This window comes from Eucalyptus grandis, chromosome 7 (genome assembly GCF_016545825.1).
Source record: "Eucalyptus grandis isolate ANBG69807.140 chromosome 7, ASM1654582v1, whole genome shotgun sequence".
NCBI classification, from domain to species: Eukaryota; Viridiplantae; Streptophyta; class Magnoliopsida; order Myrtales; family Myrtaceae; genus Eucalyptus; species Eucalyptus grandis.
This window is the reverse complement of record NC_052618.1, coordinates 59,745,632-59,767,599: the sequence shown is the minus strand read 5'-3', so window position 1 is coordinate 59,767,599 and position 21,968 is coordinate 59,745,632. Positions and strand designations below refer to the sequence as shown.

Genomic DNA, 21,968 nt, shown 5'->3' with positions numbered 1-21,968 from the left:
TGATAGGACTAGGAGTAAGAAGAGTCGAAAGCACATGTATCTCTCAAATTGCAATTGCCAACAACTTTCCTAGCAAAACTGTCGGAATCAGCTTGATGGACATGGCTAATTACTTAGGCCCGTTGGGCTGGAGTGGGCTCAATCAAGTAAGGGGAGTTTGAGCATGGTCCATCTTGAACACTTTCATAGGCTGGTTGGCCTTTCGTTTAGCCAATGACGCGTATGGATATATGTCATTGTCCCCGAGCGTGGGGTGATAATTGCTCCTCCTATCTACTCTCCAAATTCTAATCAGATTGTCAGAATCCATCTATTGCAGATGTGATATGGACTCTTAAGATTGAGATACATTTTTCTCAATATATATATATATATATATATGAATTTCTTTGTAAATGACATTAACAACTGACGTGTAAATCATCTTACTAAGTTGCATCTGTTCTTAAATTATTTCTCCTTAGAAAGAAGGAAAGCAAATAAGGAAAAATAATACATTGTTTTGGGATACCTACAAATAAAAGAGAAAAAACGGGAAATGGTTCTTCTTCTCTCTTTCCTTTTGGAGCAATTGGGTTACTTTGTCTCTTGTTCTCCACACGGGACAAATCCCATCTTCCTCAGTCCTCGTTAGCATCTTCACTAGCATCTGTTGACTGGAATCTTTTTTGGTTTATAAAACAAATAAAAAAGAAGAAGGATACGATGAACTTTGCCCATCAATTATCATATTATACTCTTTATAATTCCAAAACGATAAGTCGATGATGCTGCAATTCCAGCACTTACACGGGAGCATTCGTGATTTCTAGAGAAAAATGTGCGATTTGAAATGTCCACTAAATAGTGAGAAGACTTCATGCGGCTTTGCGCCATCCTCCATTTCCAACTCATTTGAAACTGCCATGGATGATTTTTCTAGCTCTCTCTCTCTCTATATCGAACGCAGATCGTATTTTCAAAGTTGACATATCTCATCTAAAATGATGGCTGCAAACGGGCTGAAGACAGAGGCACGCATGGATCGATCCTTGGAAGCGGTGGTCATGATATGACATGTGACATTGTTTTTCGCTAATGCCTGATCTTCTCGGGGGCGGGGGCCGTCTCAAACTCTTGAATCCGCCTCGAGAAAGATACTCCTTCCACCTTCCTCTTCATTTTATTCATTTTCAAACGAATGACCAAGTTTCCACATGCCCATCATTGGTCATTTTTGGTCTTAAAATAAGAAATTAGCGAGACAAGCCACGCGGCCGGCCTACTTGATTTTAAAAAAAGAAAGATTTTTGTTCCCGCATTTTTCCCACGACAAGTTCTTTACCTTCGTCACCCCAGACGTAAAATGGTGTAGTGATAAACTGGGGTCCCAAGAAGGTTTCTCACCCTTCCCCGGGCCTGATTCAGGCTCTACTTCCCCACCATTGGGTGGGGGCGCATCCTGGAAATGAAGGCAGCCGGTTGGGAGAATCCCCTGGGGGGGAAAAATCCAAGAAGAGGGAGCGCGTGCCGGCCTCTGATACTGATAAAAGACCGGCCAACCGCGTCGAATGACGCAAGTGATGGACCGGTAACAGTACTTGCACCTGTCAAAGTGCCGCACGCTCATCGGTCTGCCAGAAACTCAGAGAGAGAGAAGAGAAGGGGAAGTACGACGAGATGATGATGAAGAAGGGGAGCGGCGGAGGGATAGTGGAGGTGAATCCCATGCCGAAGAAGGGGGTGACGTCCATGGTTGTGGGCTACATTGAGAAGCTGATCGTCAACTTCATGTACGACTCCTCCCAGCCTCACCAGTACCTCGCCGGCAACTTCGCTCCCGTCGCCGACGAGACCCCTCCCGTCACCGACCTCCCTGTCGTCGGCCATCTCCCTGTAATCTCCCTCCCATTCGCTCTCCGCCTTCCCTTCTCTTGTTTTCTTGGCAAAGTGGGTAAGCTCTGTCTATCGTCGATTCACTGGAGGGTAAATTTTGCTTTTTTTAAGGATTGCTTGAATGGAGAATTCGTTCGGGTGGGCCCCAATCCCAAGTTTGCCCCGGTCGCCGGATACCACTGGTGCTCTTCTCTCTTTTCCAAGTTTCCTTCTTTTGGAAACTTTCTGGGTTCGGTTTCTCTTTTTATTGTATTTTTAACAAGGGGTTAGATACACTGTTTTTGTTAACCGGGTTCTGTTTGCTTTTCTGTCCGTGCAGGTTTGATGGAGATGGGTGCGTATTCATGAGCCTGCGCTATAATGCATTAGCCGAAGCACATCTAGTTCATACCAAGTTTCACTAAAGTAGAGAATTGACGGTCGCCTTTTAGCTCTAATTTGCGATCGTTCGCGCTCTTTTTGTTCGGTGTGTGTTTTCATTTGGACTTGTTCGGAGTTAGACTAGGGAGTGTTGTGGATTTATCTGATTGCGTGTTTCCTCAAATTGAGCACGTGTCTGTTTAAATTCAGTTTTAGCTTATGTGAATGGTCACCGAATCAGTTACCTGGTTCTTCATTTCGTTGTCCTCCCTTTTCTCTACCATGCAGCATGGTTCATGGGATGCGGATAAAAAATGGCAAAGCTACTTACGTCTCTCGCTATGTGAGAACGTCGAGACTTAAGCAAGAGGAGTACTATGGGGGAGCTCAATTTAAGAAGGTATGTTAATGAGGAGCAGATACACGGGTTTGGGATGTTGGATGATAACAGTCAGTATCTCAGTTGGATTGGGTGTTGAAACTTCAAAGTATGTGGCATGCTCTCTCTCTGAATGTTGATATGCATCAACACTTTATGGCCAAAATGAAAACCATGTGTCAGAACATGTCCATTCCGATGCAGATGGAAGATTATAATGTTAATCAACAAACTGTCTTCAGTTGTTCTGGGTGGCCTCAAATTTAGGATGAGAATTTTGAAATGAACAGAACGTCAGTTTCCTTATGAAGTGACAAAAGCTATGTATACAGGAGTCCGGTGTGGGCATCAATTTTTATTCTCACTAGGCAAAAGATGAGCTAGGATTATTTCTGCCGACTTTTGTTTCCCAAGCGTTATCCATTGTTCATCTAATTCCCAATTTGCAGATTGGAGACCTTAAAGGGCTTTTTGGTTTACTCATGATCAAAATGCAAATGCTGAGAGCAAAACTGAAAATACTAGATGTTTCATATGGAACAGGGACAGGTAGGGTTTTAAACTCTTGAGACCTATGCATTGCTCTGAAAATCTTCTAGTAACTTGAGGAGGACCTCTCAAGAGCATTTCGTTAGTGGTTTCGAGCATGATATGATAAGCATTAAATGTTCGCAAGTGAAAAAGGTGCAATATGTGGTGGGCTTCGATGCATATGTTAGTTGATTCTTCTGGATGACTGCTAATGCAGTTTGATTCGATGCTGATTCTTTGAAAACTAGCCAAAAAGAAAAATAAAATAGTTGAGTGTCCTAATCACTGAAGAAATGTCCATGTGCCTTCATCATATGTCCATGGTTATTGCCAATTCTACCTTTGGTGGTCAAAGAACAAACATCTCTGTACGCTACAATGCATTATACTCTTTCCTGATCAAAAAACACATATAGAGCCTCACTTGGAACCATATCCATACAATTATGCCTAGTTCGGGACATCCATGCAGCTTTCTCTTAAATATATGAAAATTAACTGCTTTTTGCCCGATTCCAGGCAATACTGCTCTCGTATATCACCATGGAAAACTCTTGGCGCTTTCAGAGGCTGATAAACCTTGTAAAACTCTAATTCTCTGTACCCTTCCTCCTTCCATTGGTGACATTTGTTAGTTTACAGTGAGGAGCTAAAGTTTGTGATTCTGTGCAGATGTCCTCAAGGTTTTGGAAGATGGTGACTTGCAAACTCTTGGAATGCTTGATTATGATAAGAGACTTTCTCATTCTTTTACAGCCCATCCGAAGGTTGATCCTTTCACAGGTAATTCCGAGTTCCTAACAGTCCAATCAGTTTGTTCTATTCAGGGCAAGAGCTGTAACTTTTGATTATTGGTGCAGGAGAGATGTTCACCTTTGGCTATTCGCATACACCGTCATATATCACCTACAGGGTTATTTCAAAAGATGGATTCATGCATGATCCAGTACCAATTACCATTTCAGATCCCATCATGATGCACGACTTTGCCATTACAGAGAATTATGCAATTTTCATGGATCTTCCTCTTTATGTCAGGCCCAAGGTATGGTAACATATAAGTACGAAAGCTTTATGAAAATCACTTCTCAGACAAAAGCCACTTACAACAGATAATGGGTCTCAGATGAAACTTAGAAAAAACTTGGTTCTTAAAATAAGGGCAAAAATTGAAGAGATCTATTTGAGAGTGCTAGTATGAACAAAATAAAGGAGTTAGGGAAGAGAATAAGAACACGAGATTTATAGTGGTTCGGCTTAATCCAAGCCTACGTCCACTCTCCCACGATAACAGCCTTCTTGGCTGGATTCCACTATGCAATCAACAAGAGATTACAACTCCAGTGCAAATACTTAGTAGATCACACTATCTCACTAAGTCACTCTCTTGGTATTTCTCTCACGATTACAAACGTTTAAGCTCTCAAGAGACAAGTATATGATCTAAAGTCGCTCGACTTTGGAATTATAAATTCTACGCTCCGTCTCTTACTTGCTCATCGGTCCATGATCTCCTTAAATACTCCTCCACTTCCAAACTACCGTTGGACAGTATCCGGAGAATCGTCTTCCAATATACCCATTGGACAGCTCGTATCTTAGAAGATTTGGTAGCCGTTGAGTGACAAAGGTAAAATCCCAAATTGATTCCGATCGCCCATACAAACGAAATCTTGGTTTCCATAAGTAAAGCTTCTTCGCATAGAAAGTTCTTGTCTTCAACATCCAATTGTCAATCAAATAGATTGAATCAATCAAATCAATCTTGATGTGGAATCCAAACAGATCACTAGCCGTTGTATGATTGGGCTTGAGTTACGATTCATCGAATCTGGATGTAAAGTCCGAGTCTTGAGACTTTACGATATGAGTCTTGAGACTTTACAACTGGTCCAGACTTTACAACGGGTCTCTAGACTTTAAGGTCTGTACCCAATTCAGCAAGCATAGAGTCTGTCTTCGGTTCGGCTTTCACGTTCGATGCCGGAATTTGTCGAGTGAGCGAGACTTCGATGTAGAAACGAGACTTTGACACTAAAATGCAGCGGTCTTGACTTTGAGTCTTGAGTCCGGGTCTTCGACTTTGATAATATCCTCTACATGTTCTAACATCTGCATGGCCTATTACTCAACCATCAAACATGTTAGTAGCCTTTGATTTATTTTGTCATCTTCAAAACATCATAAGGGATTTCCTAACAATCTCCCCCTTTTTGATGATGACAAAACAATCTCTGAATATGCAGATTTGTAAACACGCTTTTATTAATTTAAATCAAAGGATATCATAAGATAACAAATATATTGAGCATAATAATATTTAGAAAATAATCGCAGCTCAATATTATGCCATAGATAATATCAACCTATCAGCACATATGCATATTCATATATTCTCCCCTTTTGTCATAATCAAAAAGCGATAATAATGGATTCACGTAGAGAATGATAACAAATATCTTGCATGAATCACAATTTGAAAAATCAGCTTTATCGAATATTAAAGATATGCAATATAGCTCACTTCGATTATATCAACAAATATCCAATAAAAATCACGGATGCACCATAAAATTTACGTACCATTTTTGTCATAAAATTAATAAAAGATTTGTTAATGACAAAAGGTAATAAAAGATGCACTAACCGGATTTTTTTAGAATAAATTCTGACACATTTACCTTTCCTTCCATCCATAATAAGATCACGATCAATCAAAAAAGATTTTTCCATAATTGATCAAAGCTCCCCCTCAATTTGTTGCCTTTTTGAGATGATCACGATTCTTTTCCTTTTCTTTTGGATTCGATTTCTCCCCTTGATTTCCTCATTAGATTCTGAGTCTTATTCAATCGACTCGATTCTGAGTCTCGTGCTGAGTTAGACTCAGATTCTGAATGTGCCGTCAAGCATATATTTCTTTGCACATCATCTTCTTCTTTTGTTCTTTTCTGGCCATTCTGCTTGTATTTTCTTCCATCGAAATATGGTGGCCTTGTGTTGCTTTGCCCTTCCATAAGTCTGGTGCCAACATACTAGCCATAAAGAATCTTTAGCTCAAAAGTAAAAACACTTTTATAAACCGAGCACTTGGCTCGATACCAATTGAGAGTGCTAGTATGAACAAAATAAAGGAGTTAGGGAAGAGAATAAGAACACGAGATTTATAGTGGTTCGGCTTAATCCAAGCCTACGTCCACTCTCCCACGATATGACCTTCTTGGCTGGATTCCACTATGCAATCAACAAGAGATTACAACTCCGAGTGCAAATACTTAGTAGATCACACTATCTCACTAAGTCACTCTCTTGGTATTTCTCTCACGATTACAAACGTTTAAGCTCTCAAGAGACAAGTATATGATCTAAAGTCGCTCAGACTTTGGAATTATAAATTCTACGCTCCGTCTCTTACTTGCTCATCGGTCCATGATCTCCTTAAATACTCCTCCACTTCCAAACTACCGTTGGACAGTATCCCGGAGAATCGTCTTCCAATATACCCATTGGACAGCTCGTATCTTAGAAAATTTGGTAGCCGTTGAGTGACAAAGGTAAAATCCCAAATTGATTCCGATCGCCCATACAAACGAAATCTTGGTTTCCATAAGTAAAGCTTCTTCGCATAGAAAGTTCTTGTCTTCAACATCCAATTGTCAATCAAATAGATTGAATCAATCAAATCAATCTTGATGTGGAATCCAAACAGATCACTAGCCGTTGTATGATTGGGCTTGAGTTACGATTCATCGAAACGGATGTAAAGTCGAGTCTTGAGACTTTACGATATGAGTCTTGAGACTTTACAATGCTGGTCAGTAGACTTTACAATGGGTCTCTAGACTTTAAGGTCTGTACCCAATTCAGCTTCAAGCATAGAGTCTGTCTTACGGTTCGGCTTTCACGTTCGCCCTCCGGAATTTGTCGAGTGAGCAGACTTACGATGTAGAGCAGACTTTGACACTAAAGTCGCGGTCTTCGAGACTTTGAGTCTTGAGTCCTGCAGTCTTGAGACTTTGATAATATCCTCTACATGTTCTAACATCTGCATGGCCTATTACTCAACCATCAAACATGTTAGTAGCCTTTGATTTATTTTGTCATCTTCAAAACATCATAAGGGATTTCCTAACAATCTCCCCCTTTTGATGATGACAAAACAATCTCTGAATATGCAGATTTGTAAACACGCTTTTATTAATTTAAATCAAAGGATATCATAAGATAACAAATATATTGAGCATAATAATATTTAGAAAATAATCGCAGCTCAATATTATGCCATAGATAATATCAACCTATCAGCACATATGCATATTCATATATTCTCCCCCTTTTTGTCATAATCAAAAAGCGATAATAATGGATTCACGTAGAGAATGATAACAAATATCTTGCATGAATCACAATTTCGAAAAATCAGCTTTTATCGAATATTAAAGATATGCAATATAGCTCACTTCGATTATATCAGCAAATATCCAATAAAAATCACGGATGCACCATAAAATTTACGTACCATTTTTGTCATAAAATTAATAAAAGATTTGTTAATGACAAAAGGTAATAAAAGATGCACTAACTGGATTTTTAGAATAAATTCTGACACATTTACCTTTCCTTCCATCCATAATAAGATCACGATCAATCAAAAAGATTTTTCCATAATTGATCAAAGCTCCCCCTCAATTTGTTGCCTTTTTGAGATGATCACGATTCTTTTCCTTTTCTTTTGGATTCGATTTCTCCCCTTGATTTCCTCATTAGATTCCGAGTCTTATTTCGAATCGACTCGATTCCCGAGTCTCTCGTCTGAGTTAGACTCGGATTCGAATGTCGTCAAGCATATATTTCTTTGCACATCATCTTCTTCTTTTTTGTTCTTTTCTGGCCATTACGCTTGTATTTTCTTCCATCGAAATATGGTGGCCTTGTGTTGCTTTGCCCTTCCATAAGTCTGGTGCCAACATACTAGCCATAAAGAATCTTTAGCTCAAAAGTAAAACACTTTTATAAACCGAGCACTTGGCTCGATACCAATTGAGAGTGCTAGTATGAACAAAATAAAGGAGTTAGGGAAGAGAATAAGAACACGAGATTTATAGTGGTTCGGCTTAATCCAAGCCTACGTCCACTCTCCCACGATAACAGCCTTCTTGGCTGGATTCCACTATGCAATCAACAAGAGATTACAACTCCGAGTGCAAATACTTAGTAGATCACACTATCTCACTAAGTCACTCTCTTGGTATTTCTCTCACGATTACAAACGTTTAAGCTCTCAAGAGACAAGTATATGATCTAAAGTCGCTCGGACTTTGGAATTATAAATTCTACGCTCCGTCTCTTACTTGCTCATCGGTCCATGATCTCCTTAAATACTCCTCCACTTCCAAACTACCGTTGGACAGTATCCCGGAGAATCGTCTTCCAATATACCCATTGGACAGCTCTGTATCTTAGAAGATTTGGTAGCCGTTGAGTGACAAAGGTAAAATCCCAAATTGATTCCGATCGCCCATACAAACGAAATCTTGGTTTCCATAAGTAAAGCTTCTTCGTATAGAAAGTTCTTGTCTTCAATATCCAATTGTCAATCAAATAGATTGAATCAATCAAATCAATCTTGATGTGGAATCCAAACGAGATCACTAGCCGTTGTATGATTGGGCTTGAGTTACGATTCATCGAATCTGGATGTAAAGTCCGAGTCTTGAGACTTTACGATATGAGTCTTGAGACTTTTTACAATGCAGGTCCAGACTTTACAACTGGGTCTCTAGACTTTAAGGTCTACCCAATTCAGCAAAGATAGAGTCTGTCTTCCGGTTCGGCTTTCACGTTCGATGTCTGGAATTTGTCGAGTGAGCGGAGACGATGTAGAATGACTTTGACACTAAAGTCGGCGGTCTTCGACTTTGAGTCTTGAGTCTGCGTCTTCGAGACTTTGATAATATCCTCTACATGTTCTAACATCTGCATGGCCTATTACTCAACCATCAAACATGTTAGTAGCCTTTGATTTATTTTGTCATCTTCAAAACATCATAAGGGATTTCCCTAACACTATTGATCTAAACTCTCTGGATTCTTTTCAAATATCAGGGGAGAGTATTTCTGATCACAAGAGTTAGGTCATCTTTTTCCCCTTAAATTTTATGTGATGTTTCCTAATGCCCTGCCTTAAATTGCTGTACTATTTGTATGATACATGCCATATATTGTTTACCATAGAAAATGACTATGACTGTATGTTTTCTGATTTTGTTGACAGGAAATGGTTAAAGATAACAAGATAATATATACATTTGATAAAACCAAAAAATCTCGCTTTGGGGTACTTCCACGATATGCAAAGAATGATCTTCAAATCAGATGGTTTGAGCTTCCAAACTGCTTCATTTTTCACAATGGTGCATCTTATTGACCATCCTTGTCTTTTGTATCGAGATAAACTGTGTAGGCCATTCTTGTTTGTTAGGAGTCATAGATGTTGGGTTGATTCTTGTACTGGATGAGGAAAAGCTTGGATAGAATGTTTACGGGCTGTTAAGTCAGTTAATTTGACATTCAGATATGTAAAGGCATTGTGTGTTTACCTTCTACTTTTTCCTTAATTCGTTTGAGTTTTGAAAGTTCTGGCATTAACTTGCACATTGTAGTAGCGCAATGGTGGTGGGGACTAATTAGTTAGGTCATTGAAACTTATATTCTAGCCAAGTTTTTCCTTTTAATGTTGTTATTTTGCCACTGGCATGAGCAATGTTGTATATTATATGGTGTTTTGCTGCTATCAGTAAATCCGGTAGTTTATTTATACCATAACTCTGGTTTTCCCTTCTCCTTATTGACTAAATTGGCTGCTTACTTCCAGCCAATGCATGGGAGGAGGAAGATGAAGTTGTTTTGTTACCATGCCGCCTTGAGAATCTTGATCTGGACATGATCAGTGGGATTGTCAGGGAAAACCTCGAGAATATTGGAGATGAACTGTAAGAAACGTTGTGATCTGATTATATCCAGCCAAATGCTCTTTTTAAATTCTCTGACTTTTTTAAAATCAACGTTGTGTTTTTTATTTTTTGTCAATCAGGTATGAAATGAGATTCAACATGAAAACTGGCCTGGCTTCACAAAAGAAGCTGTCAGCACCTTCAGTCGGATTTCCCAGGATAAATGAGTGCTACACTGGCAGGTATAGCTATAATTCAGGTCCATGAATGGTTGTTTAAGGATAATTCGATTTTGATTTACAAAGTGACACGAATGTTTGCAATGAGCGAGAAAAAGCTGAAGGGCCATCAGTGCAAACTGAGGTCGAGAAATCCTATATCTGCTATAAATCATTGTAGAAAATCTTATCATTATTTTTGTCAGTCAGTGTTTTTCCATTTCTGTATCTTACTTCAAAATCTTTTGAGTGTCCAGGAAACAAAGATATGTGTATGGAACCATTCTGGATAGCATTGCAAAGGTTACTGGAATTGTGAAGTTTGATCTGCATGCTGAGCCAGAGGAAGGAAAAAAGAAGATTGAGGTCGGAGGAAATGTTGCAGGTGTGTTTGACCTAGGACCAGGTAGATTTGGTTCTGAAGCTGTTTTTGTCCCTCGAGAGCCTGGCATCACTTCTGAAGAAGATGATGGGTACCTGATATTCTTTGTCCATGATGAAAGCACAGGGTATTTTGCTCATCCTTTTCTCGCCATCGAACCTGTTATTTGTTAGACTTCCCACTGTTTTGCAAATCTCACTGGTGCTGCACTGCAAGAAAACAATGACTGCTATAGTTTAAGGAGGATGATGAGAACATGGACTGATGTTTGTTCAATAAATTTGCAGGAAGTCGGCAGTAAATGTAATTGATGCGAAAAACATGTCTTCTGATCCTGTTGCTGTTGTTGAATTACCCCATAGGGTTCCTTATGGCTTCCATGCCTTCTTCGTGACTGAGGTTAGTGAGTTTTTCCAATTTCTTAGTATAGTTTTTGCTTCCGAATGTCACCGCTCTCTAACTGGCTATCTTTCTCATAGTGCATACCCCCACTTATGATCACTTCCACTTTTGGCTCCACAAGTAACATTTCTATGGATTGCAGTAAGAATTAAGTTATTGTCTTCATCCTAGCATTTGAAATGGTCAGTGTGTTGTTTGGTAAGTTCAAGTCGAGTGACATTTTTCCATCGACTGATAGTGCGATCAACCTCAATTGTTTGCACTTGTGCTTGGATTTATTGTGAAAGAACTTTCCACGACTGGCATCTGGCAGCATCTCTCAATTTCTTAGGTTATGAATTAGATTTTCATGCAGGATACTAAGAGAACTTGTTGCTATTTGTTCCTATTTGTCCAGCGTTAGTTTCTAACAGCTAGGATCCTTGCCGTATTCATTGGTCTATTCTGTGCAGGAACAACTTCAGGAACTGGCTAAGCTGTAGGTCTCCACATGCACGAATTGTTGGGAATGCAGATGTTGCGAGGGGAGGCATATCTCTGTAAAGCTGCAACAGTTGATGTAATAGTTTGATATTACACGGACAGGCATCTTTATGCTAATTATAGTGGAAATAAAAATAAATGGAGACCATTATCGATGAGATACTCATTGTCATCTTTATATCATAGAAATTGGACCTTTTGATTTGAGGTAGCGTTTTGGTGATAATTTGTCAGCGCAGCAACATAATTCACACATGTCCATTCTCTTCAAATACAGCCCACTTTTCTCAGTACTGGTAGATGAATCTTGCGAATCTTAGGGGCAAGATTGGAAGTGAATTAGTGAAATATATGATAGTGATTCTTTTGTTTTAGCGAACTGTTCAAACACCACCTTACCTTCGTTGGATGAATGCGATCCTGAAGTTTTGTCACTGCAGTAATTAAGTTCGGCCAACTCTGGTCAAGCCTGATGATACACAAAATAATAAAATCGACATCGGTAAAAAGCTGAAAATCCTTACTAATTATTTTTTATGTATTAATATCTCAAAAAATCTCAAATTGATATATTTGTGATAAATTTACTGAAAATTAATTTTTTGGTACTAAAAATCTTAAACCGGTACAAATATGGCATTTCCATCGTCCATCAGCTTCTATCAAATTCTAATATGATATTATTAAGTTAGATGATATATGATAATAATTCAATTGACATAATAACTTCACGTGGCAATCAATTATTGAAGAGTTTGAGACAATACAAAAGTTGAAAAATTGAAATAAAGATTTAGCGCCATATGGAGTGCATTTGCAGTCAGAAGCAACTAGAAAGAAGGCACAAAGATCAGCTCAAAATCAATTGAAGATGAAGCTTGGGATTTTATGAGGGATTCCAGTGCATTTTACTGCATCAATCCCTTCGGTACTACTGCTGCAAACGACCAAGCTGCCCAAGCATCCTCAACTATAATCAAGTTTTCGTTCGTGATTTTGTCCCTTCTGGACAGCCTTACTTTTGAAGGGATAGTTCGATTTTGTGAGGAATTTCATCTTTCACACTCTTCAGTTGCTGCAGGTACTAATTTCTTTTTTGTTAATAATCAAAGTGGTGGCAACTCTTGCATTTAATGTCGACAGCAAGTTTTGCTCATCAGACAGTCTGTCTTCATCTTTTTACCTAATTTACATGTGATTCTGAACGTAACGATGATTTCTACTGATGGAGTGGAATGATTCAATTAGATTGATAAGATCCCTTGGCCGTTAGAAAGGTTGCAGGCTTTCCTCTTCATTATTCCCCTGGTACTTGGAACTAAAATGCTGCACCTTGCATTGTCATTTCATGAACAGAGTTGGGAGGAAACCATGGATAGCGATAGCCCTGGCCAAGGTTTGATGCCTGACAACTTTAAGATTCGTATTGTTCCACTTGATGGCAATGATTCTGCAACTGAAGAGATATTGAATCCAGACTTTGGTGAAGCAGCCATTGTCCGTATGGAACCAGTTGATTCAGGGCTCTAGTGGATTGTATTGTTATGGGCATATCGAAAGTGTTTTAGAGATCTTTCAGTTCAAGAGAGAGTCGATGTCCAAACTGGAATCGAAATGATCTTGAAGTTATGCCTAGCTGATGGTTTTGATATGTTCCCAACATTTTATTGAAGGTTCTTGCATAATTGCTCATCGCATGGGAATTCATGGCTATCCTCTAGAGATTCAGGTACATTCTCTTCGAGCTGTTACAATAATGTTCTCAATCATGTTCTGTGTCACTTCATGCTCATAGTAGTTCAGTTTTTGAAGCGCTCATCCTGCAAAAAGGACTCTCTTTACCAGGGTAGTTTTTCCGGGGGAAAAACACATTGGGTCTCAGTTACAAGCATTTTGGTTTCGACATGGGGCTGTGCAAATAATAAAAACAGGAAGGATAATTGAACGTGAGACTATGATTTGTTTAGTTGAGGCTCGTGGGTTCCTATCCCAACAAGACAGAAAATGACACTTTAAAGAGCAGATCGAGAGGAATCAAAAAAAAAAAAAAGAGCTGATCGAGACGTAACTCAGCAACTATCATTTTGAACTCATTTGTGCGATATGTACCCGCAGAACATTAACGATCCAGAACTACCTGATAACTTAGACGGAGAAAAATTAATAAATTACTCAAATTAAGGTAATTAAGTTCATACAAGAGTTTGTAAAATTAAAAGATAAGTGATATGTTCACTAAAAATCCTAAAACTTATCATGAAAGTGCAATTGAATTCTAAAACTTTTGGAAAGTGTAGTTAAGTCTAAACCTTATCAAATTAGTGCAATCATTTTTTTCCATTCAATTTAGCTAACGAATAATATTTATATTTTTCTTTTTTACTTTCTCTCTCCTACCTAATGTTGACATGGCTAAAACAAGAAAGATAATCCTAAAATAACGTCATTTTTATCTAAATTTAAATTTTAATACAAATGTTTATTAGATTAAATTTAAAAATAAACTAAAATTTAAATAAAATATTGAAAAAAACACACACACACAAATGTAGCAAACCAACGAGGACTTGCCGCCATCACCCCGGTATCACCACCGTTGCCGGAAAGGGCCGGCTATGGAGGGATGAGGGTCGCCAGTCCTCGCCCATATTGGGCCAAGAGCTGCTGCTGGCCGGAGTATTTACTTTCGAAATTTCCACCGGTTATGAAGATCAGGAAAAAAAAAAAAAAAAAGATCGAAGCTGGAAGGAAAGATTCGGAGGACCACATCGCAAATCCTAGTTGGACCCACATACTTGGTGATCCTGGTTCAACACAATATCTTGTCGTGTCCGCTGGGCCTGTACCGTAGTTGTCCTGTCCCGGTAATTTCCGCATCTCAAATATTCTGCTGTCTAATTTGAAAAAGAGAAACATAATTTTCTAGAAAAAGAATAAGGGTATAAACCCACTTGCAACTTCTTAAATGACCCGACTGCCAACTGTGATCTCATCAGAATTTAGGAATATTATTATGCTCACGAGAACCCACAGCCGTTGATGGTTGGTGCGCCTGGACAATTTCTTCTGGACCATTTCAATTTCCAAGTTCCGCCAGTCATTCGCCTGCGTATTGCTTCCAAAAGCCTGAATCCGAATCAGTCCACGAGGACATTTTCCAGGCCTTTTTCTGCTTCATCTTCTCCACATAAGCTTTTCCCGCATCAAAGGACTCGACGTGTTCCTTTCAAATTTGATAGGACCCGTGATTTTTATTCGGCCGGCTAGTCTCATCCTCGCTCTATTCACACATCAATTATCTCACACACAAGATAGCGAAAAAATCTGGGATTTGTGGAGATGAACGAGACCCTCTCTTCCGAGCTGTCTCCACCACTAACCACCATCCCAAATGCAATGTATTCATATCAGAAAGATGCTCAAAAATGATAGGGATGAACTTAAGGACTTTGTCCCTAATTGTTTGACAAGGACACTTCCGTCTAGACGCTGCGCATTTGCTTCATATCTATCGACTTGTCGATTAGGAAGGTCCGATTCTTGGCCACGGACACTTTCAACCACAAAAATTGCCAACTCCTGTAATCATAGACGAGAAGATCTTTTCGCTAGTGGTACAGGTGAAGTCTCGGAAGTTTCCATCTATTCGCAGTGCAAGGATGGTGACCCCATACTTAATGTGCTCAAAGAAGGTAGATTTCTAGCGAAAGGACAGGCGAGCTCTGAAGGGTTTGCGCCGAATCTACCGTTCAACCACTCCTAAATTCGCTGGAATTACTCGAAATGACCTTGAACAACCACGTAACGAAACCGCAACAAACGAGTTCAGACAACCGATTGGGTTGGCAACAAAAGTTAAAACACATCAACAAAAAGAAAGAAAAAAAAAGAAGGTCAGGAGTAAATGTAATCCATCAATAACACATGACTTCTTTCTTTCTTTTTTAACCCTTTTTTTTCTTGGTACATGGAGCGGGTGAGATGGGAATCGAATCAAACGGAATAAAGAATGAACTCCGCCGTGTCCACCCCGCCGAACGCCTTGTGACCGCAGGGGCGCATCTGGGCTGAAGCGCCCTTCGCGCCGCCGCCGCCGCTGCCGCCGTCGCCGCCGTGGTGGGGGTCGTCGGAGTTGGAGGGAGGGTGGTAGTACATCCGGGCGGTCTGGGGGCAGTGGGAATGGAACCTTGCGGCGATCCTCACTCCTGCGTCCAGCAGCTCCACATACTTGGCCATCTCAATCGCCTCCAGATACACAAAACACAAAACACAAAACAAAACTTTGTTTCCCCTTTTTTCTCCTCCGCTCTTCCTGGGATCTTCGGAAAGAGAACGAGATCGGAGAGGAAGAGGAAGAAGACGAGGAGGAGTGCAGCGCAAGGGATGCTAGAAAGCGTCCCAAACGTCGATGCCCATGAAAATGGGAATCGAAGAGGGGAGGGAGGCTTGTGGAGTTGGCGTGCCGTTGGGTGGTGCTGTATTTAAAACGATTGCTAACCTGTCTTTTTCGCATTTGTTTTTCCCCCATTTCCGCGTTTTTGCAAACGTGCCCCTGGAGTTTCGCATATTCTTTCTTGCGAACCTGGGCGTCCTCCCACCCCTGTCTCTGAATTAGTCATTGCTACATTAGTTCCGTGCGGCGCGACCCACCCTGTAGATTTGTTACTTTTATCTTATATCGAGGATTCGGTTTAAAAGGTACATTCAGAATATTATTTAGGGACAAGTACTCTAAAAATTCTAAAATTTCACAAAAATGTAATTGAATTCTCAGACTTTAAAAACTATAATTAAATCCTAATATTTGTTAAATTAATGCAATCGAGTTTTCTTGTCCAACCTGATTAATGGAAAAACTAATGTGGCCTTTTTTTTTATATAATTATTTTCTTTTACTTACACGGAGATGATGTTAACATAAAACATAATGATTAAAACAATGTTATTTTGGTTCAAATATGATTTTCTAATATAAATTTCGATTAAATTATATTAAAGATAAGCAAACTTAAAAAAGAGAAAACAAGCCGTTGCTGTCGTTGTCCCACCATTACTAAGAAAGGTTGACAATGGTAGGGGACGGTTGGTAGTGGTCATTTGGCCCTGACCAAGTGCCGGCAAGCCTCGGCGAGTGCACACCCTCCCTAGATCAGGCAAGAACTAGGACCCTTGGTCGAGGCCCAACGACCCCTTTTCAGCCATCCCCTCACCATCGATAGCCCTTTCCGAGGATGGTGAGGTGGCAATGACAAGTCACAAAAGTCCTTGCTTGTGTTTTTTTCTTTCTTTCTTTTTTGTATTTTTTTAAAGTTTAATTTTAAATGTAACTTAAATAAAACTTGTATAAAAATAATATTTTGACCAAAATAAAGTCATTTTAGCTACACGAGTGTTATGCGGGATAGATAAAAATAACAATGATATTCATGTCAGCATTTTCAATTAGTCAAATTGGATGAAGTTAATAAAATGATTTGATTATGTCAATTTGACAAGTTTTAGGACTTAATTATTATTTTATTTTAGTTTTGAAATTCAATTGCACTTTGGTGACAAGTTTAATGACTTTTATTGCACTTATTTAGAGTTTTTAGCTGAAAAGATTTGGTCATAAGGTGCTGGAGGTGCTCTTTGATCAACCAAATGGGGATATATTGCTTACCAATATCCTTGTGATATATGCACACCAAAATTAAATTTTTCCCAGTCGAATATGTTTGACAAGCACTCCTAGACCGACACTTGTTAACTAGACTCTAAGGTTATGTTTGGTCGGTTGGACTTGATATGATATGATATGAAGCCAAGAGATTTTATTATATTATATCCAATGTTTGGTGATTGTAGTTGCATATATTCACATAATATTTTGTACATTATTTGGTATAAATGGCATATTAATATAAATGAGTAAAAAAAATTACAAATGGAGAAGATAAAAGTCTCTCGCAACACTTTTACCAACTTTATTTTTATTCGCGTATTTTATTTTATTTCTTCTCTTTTTTAATTAATTTCTTCATCATTTCTTTCTTCCCCTTCCGTCACTCTCTAATAAAATTTTATTAAATAGTAAACTAGACTAATATACAAAAAATACTAAAATACCTAAAATATGTAATAAATATATCGAATATATATTATAAAATAGAATTAAATTCGCATACATAAATAAAAATAAAAATAAAATAAAGTAATTAATTTTTATTTTTATTTTGAATTTCTTATATTAGAATTCAAATATTATTTATATATTGAACATATTTTAATTTTGTTAATTTTTTTGGTCAAACAATTTAAATTTTGTTAATTTTGTTAGTTTAATAAGTTTATTATTCAAGAAAAATAATTTTCCTAATATTGACGTTAGAAGTCTTATCCACATTCATTTCACCTCTCATATGGGATAATTTTATCTGGTTTATATCTCTCTTATATTTGATTTTATCATATCTTAAGTAGGTACTAAACATAGGATAAGATAAATTTATCATATCTTAAATTTTATCCTGACTGTCAAATAAAGCCTAAGGATTTGTTTATTTTAATGGAAAATAAATAATTTATAAAATATTTTCTTAAAAATGAACACTTTAAAAATGAAAAAATAGAAATTATTTTCACCGTCCATGAAAATATTTAGACATAAATTGTTGTTGTTAATAAGGCAATTTCCATTAACTAATTATTTCACACAATACAATCAATATTTTTATGAAAATATTTTTCAAATCATTTATTTTTCCAAGACATATAATTATTACTTTTAGCAGATGTGGTTACTCCATGAAATGGTAAATATTTCAATCCTGAATTGTACTGTAAATTCCTTGTTGGTAATTTGTTTCTCCGAACCGAGACACGTTTTCACATGCTAAAAATATGGGGATTTTAATTAGGTGAAGTGGAATGGTAGGCACACCTGTGGAGAAATAGAAATAGAGATGAGGGGGTGAGGTGATGGAGATTGGAGACACTAAAGACAAAGAAATCTCTAGGTGGGGTTCCTAATCCATCTTCTCCGATCCATGCCCATGTGTTTCGGGTGATTAAAACGAAAGAAAGACATCGATTTCGCCTAAATTTCGTTTCATCGGAAAGGAATCAAAAAGCCCACTTTGCCCACCTCCCATTTCCCACGCCAAGGCCAAGCGGGGAAGAAAAAAAGCAAGCAATGACCTCAAAAAGCCGGTCAAAAAGTGAAGCGGACACATTCGAGGATATGGGAGATGTGCCTACACTGCCTAGGACGTCGAATGAAAAGAAGGTGGCGAACCGCAGGAGCCATCGGAAAAGTAGTGAAAAGTTGGCAAATATTCACGAGTACGAGGGCTTCCCTGCAAAACCGCAAATAAAAAGAAAAAAAAGAAGATGAACGGAGGAAACGTGGGGGAAGAACCGCGTCAACCGTAGACCAAAACCCTCCGATGGCGATGAAAGTCGCCGCGTTCTTTGACTGTTATGACCTTCCTTTCCTCCCCGCTTCTCTCCTTCTCCCTGGTTCGGAGAAAGGTCACCGGCAATTGATTTGACTATAAGGGCTCTCTGGAAGGAGGGCAGGCAGACCGACCGTTTACTGTTCAGGGGCGAACTGGTAAGTTCACGTTTTCCGGAGTCGTCGCTCGTGCCCGGACGGCGCCCCCAGGTAGCACCTCCCCCGCTCAATTTTTGAATTTTCTGTCGCATTTCTTCTTCTTTTTATTTTTCTTCTGGTATTATTTTATTATTTATTATTTTTAATATTCCACACTATCCAATCGCCGAACCCTAGGCTTTCTCTTTCACCCGGGTGTTTTTTATTCTTTCCATGATGCATTTTGAATAATCAAATTTTCAGCAAAAGGAATTCACCCCCACCAATTGCACATGGCGCCGCCCATGTTAGGATTTTGACTTTTTTTTCTTTTTCCTTTTAATTTTCCTTTTATTTGCGCCGAGTATTGGGTCTTTTGAATAATCAATTATGCGCATTAGACACTAATCCGACCCACCACAAAAAAAAAAAAAAAAAAAAAAAAACACTTATTTAAAGCTAAGCAAATCTTGCGGTTTAACCATCCGTATCTTGAACTACGGATTACGTGAGCTTAGCGAGATTTATTAATCTTAAACGATACAAACACTTGTTTGAAATATCTAAAATGCACTGTCGTTGTCAATTGTCATATTTCCTTCGATCTCGCGTGCTTGCATGAGGTAATTCTTACGGTTTAACCATTCATATCTTGAACAACAAATTGTGTGAGCATAGTGAGATTTATTAAATTTAAACGATACAAACACTTAATCTAAAATATCTAAAATGCATCATCGCTGTCGTATTTCCTTTGATCTCTCATGCTTGCATGAGGTGATCTGACATCAGATTGATTATTTTTGTCTCTGGCTGCCAAAGCACGCGAGAAACATTTCTTTTTCTTTCTTTATTTTCTTCTTCATACTCGAACCGCATCGGCGCTGATTTTGTTTCTGATTTGTTGGTGATGGATCTTTAGGGCCATCAGTCCCCATGAGGCCTCTCTCAAATCTGTCGATTAGGATCATAGCCCGATCATAATTCATGTCCGAAAAACCTAACTCCCATCCATTGTTCTTGTCTGGGAAGTCATCATTTTCACACGGCATGCGTTGCACCCGTGGAAAGCACGTTCCATCCTTCGGGGGACTTGAATTTTCACCTAAACAAACGCAAAGATACAAAAATCGCGGGTAAAGTCAAAGAACGACGGCGCAGACGCAGAGCGACATGAGCATGACTTGCTCATTTTGGCCGATTAATGTGAATGAGCTATTAGAATACATTCTGCACATATGCTTTTTCTATTAATATTTTCTTATTCTAATTTAACTTAATGTATAATTTTACATTGTTTTAGTTATTTATTTATTACATAGCCGTGGCATATAGTCTAATTTTTCTTCTTATAATATATATGTCGTTGAAGTACAAAGTACTCATCCATTTACGCAACAACAAAGCATTATATATAGGCTCTACCTAATTGAAGAATTGCGACAAGAGATATTTGTTTCTCGTAAGATAAATGATTTTAATTTTTTGGGCCTTGCTAAGAGAATGGCACTATTATTCTCTGAGAATAACGGTGCTTTGTGAACCATAAATTCCCATTTAATGGCGATGGCAACCAGCAGAACAAATTTGGATAGTAAATCATGATAGAAGATTCTCATATATTGAATAATAATTTTTTTTCATAAAGAAAAAAAAATTCCTTTTTGGCCATTTAATACTTTGCATAACTACTTAAATATAAAACTCAATTATTTTGCGGAGTACTTGCAAAACCATTTTCACTAATTCTAAATATAATAAAAGTCAAATTAGAAACTCGCATATGCATTTTAACCTAATTTAATGAGATTCCAAAGAATTACCAAATAAGTGAAAAATTTGAAAGTTGGCTATCATCGTAATAAAGTGGGGTTGTATAGGAGAAAAGAAGCATTGAGGTAAAAAAATTTAATCAAACAAATTCAGTATACTTAAATTTTTAATACAAAATTCATTTTTAGTTAGTCACAAGATGATCATAATTTCAATTATTGAGTTAACTTGGATTGTGATTGCTCGAACAGGATTTACTAATGCTTCAAGTTATGTAAATTGGGTATTTAACTCATTATTTTGACAATTGTATTAATTTCGTTCATTGATGGATATTTTCATTTAAGATTGCAGATGTGAAAAAGTTTAATCATAGAGGTGTTGTTAATAGAAATCTAGCATTTATTTTGTCTTATAAAAAGATGTTTAAACCCTTCTTCCTAAATTCTAAGTAAAGATATTTTATGTTGATGATGTTTCTTAAAGAACCTTTTTCTATTTTTTTATATGATTTATTATTATTATTATTATTTATTAAATTACACTTGGTGGGACCCACCAAATGGGATCCACGTTTCTCTCAAGAAATCCGGTATCTTTGAGAAAATTAGGCTCCATAAGGTAACAATTTTTGTTAGGTTCTTTTACTTCTAGAAATAGAAAAAGAATAAAAATCCGTTTAGTAACATCAATTGATTATTCTATTTTGAAGAATAGAATAGTAGCCATGATATAAATTTTAAACAGAAACAATAAGTAAATAAAAATAGTTTATTGTTCTCAAGAACAATTGTTAAAAATAAGTCATTTTCTTTCTTTTCATTTTTTTCTTTTCTTCTTTGTCCTCGTCGCTCACCACTCACTATTGCCACTTGTAGTCGTCCACCATTCATCATCCGCTGCCTGCTGTTGCCATACGCTATCCATCGTATGCCACTCGCCTCTGTTGTTGCCCTCCATCGCCCATTGTATGTTGCCGTTGGCCATTGCCCATTGTACATCACCACTATTGCTAGCCACCAGTAGGCGGAGGAAGAAG

General features: G+C 38.0%; 1 protein-coding gene across 1 annotated transcript; it reads left to right on the top strand.

The window, feature by feature from the left end:
• Positions 1-1,644: 1,644 nt before the first annotated feature.
• LOC104454639 (carotenoid 9,10(9',10')-cleavage dioxygenase 1) lies at positions 1,645-11,809 on the top strand. Its single transcript, XM_010069545.3, has 14 exons — positions 1,645-1,875; positions 1,987-2,057; positions 2,195-2,209; positions 2,524-2,635; positions 3,064-3,163; positions 3,665-3,727; positions 3,818-3,928; positions 4,006-4,190; positions 9,420-9,558; positions 10,020-10,137; positions 10,239-10,340; positions 10,574-10,825; positions 10,986-11,097; positions 11,553-11,809. Exons 1-14 carry the CDS (start codon positions 1,660-1,662, stop codon positions 11,580-11,582), a joined length of 1,626 nt encoding a protein of 541 aa, XP_010067847.2. The 5' UTR covers positions 1,645-1,659; the 3' UTR covers positions 11,583-11,809.
• Positions 11,810-21,968: the final 10,159 nt, after the last annotated feature.

Excerpts from the sequence above, each read along its gene's own strand:
- LOC104454639 (XM_010069545.3), top strand. The coding sequence starts at position 1,660 with ATGATGATGAAGAAGGGGAGCGGCGGAGGGATAGTGGAGGTGAATCCC. Across the intron at positions 2,636-3,063 it reads GGGGAGCTCAATTTAAGAAG|ATTGGAGACCTTAAAGGGCT; the intron begins GTATGTTAATGA and ends CCCAATTTGCAG. Across the intron at positions 3,728-3,817 it reads TTCAGAGGCTGATAAACCTT|ATGTCCTCAAGGTTTTGGAA; the intron begins GTAAAACTCTAA and ends GATTCTGTGCAG.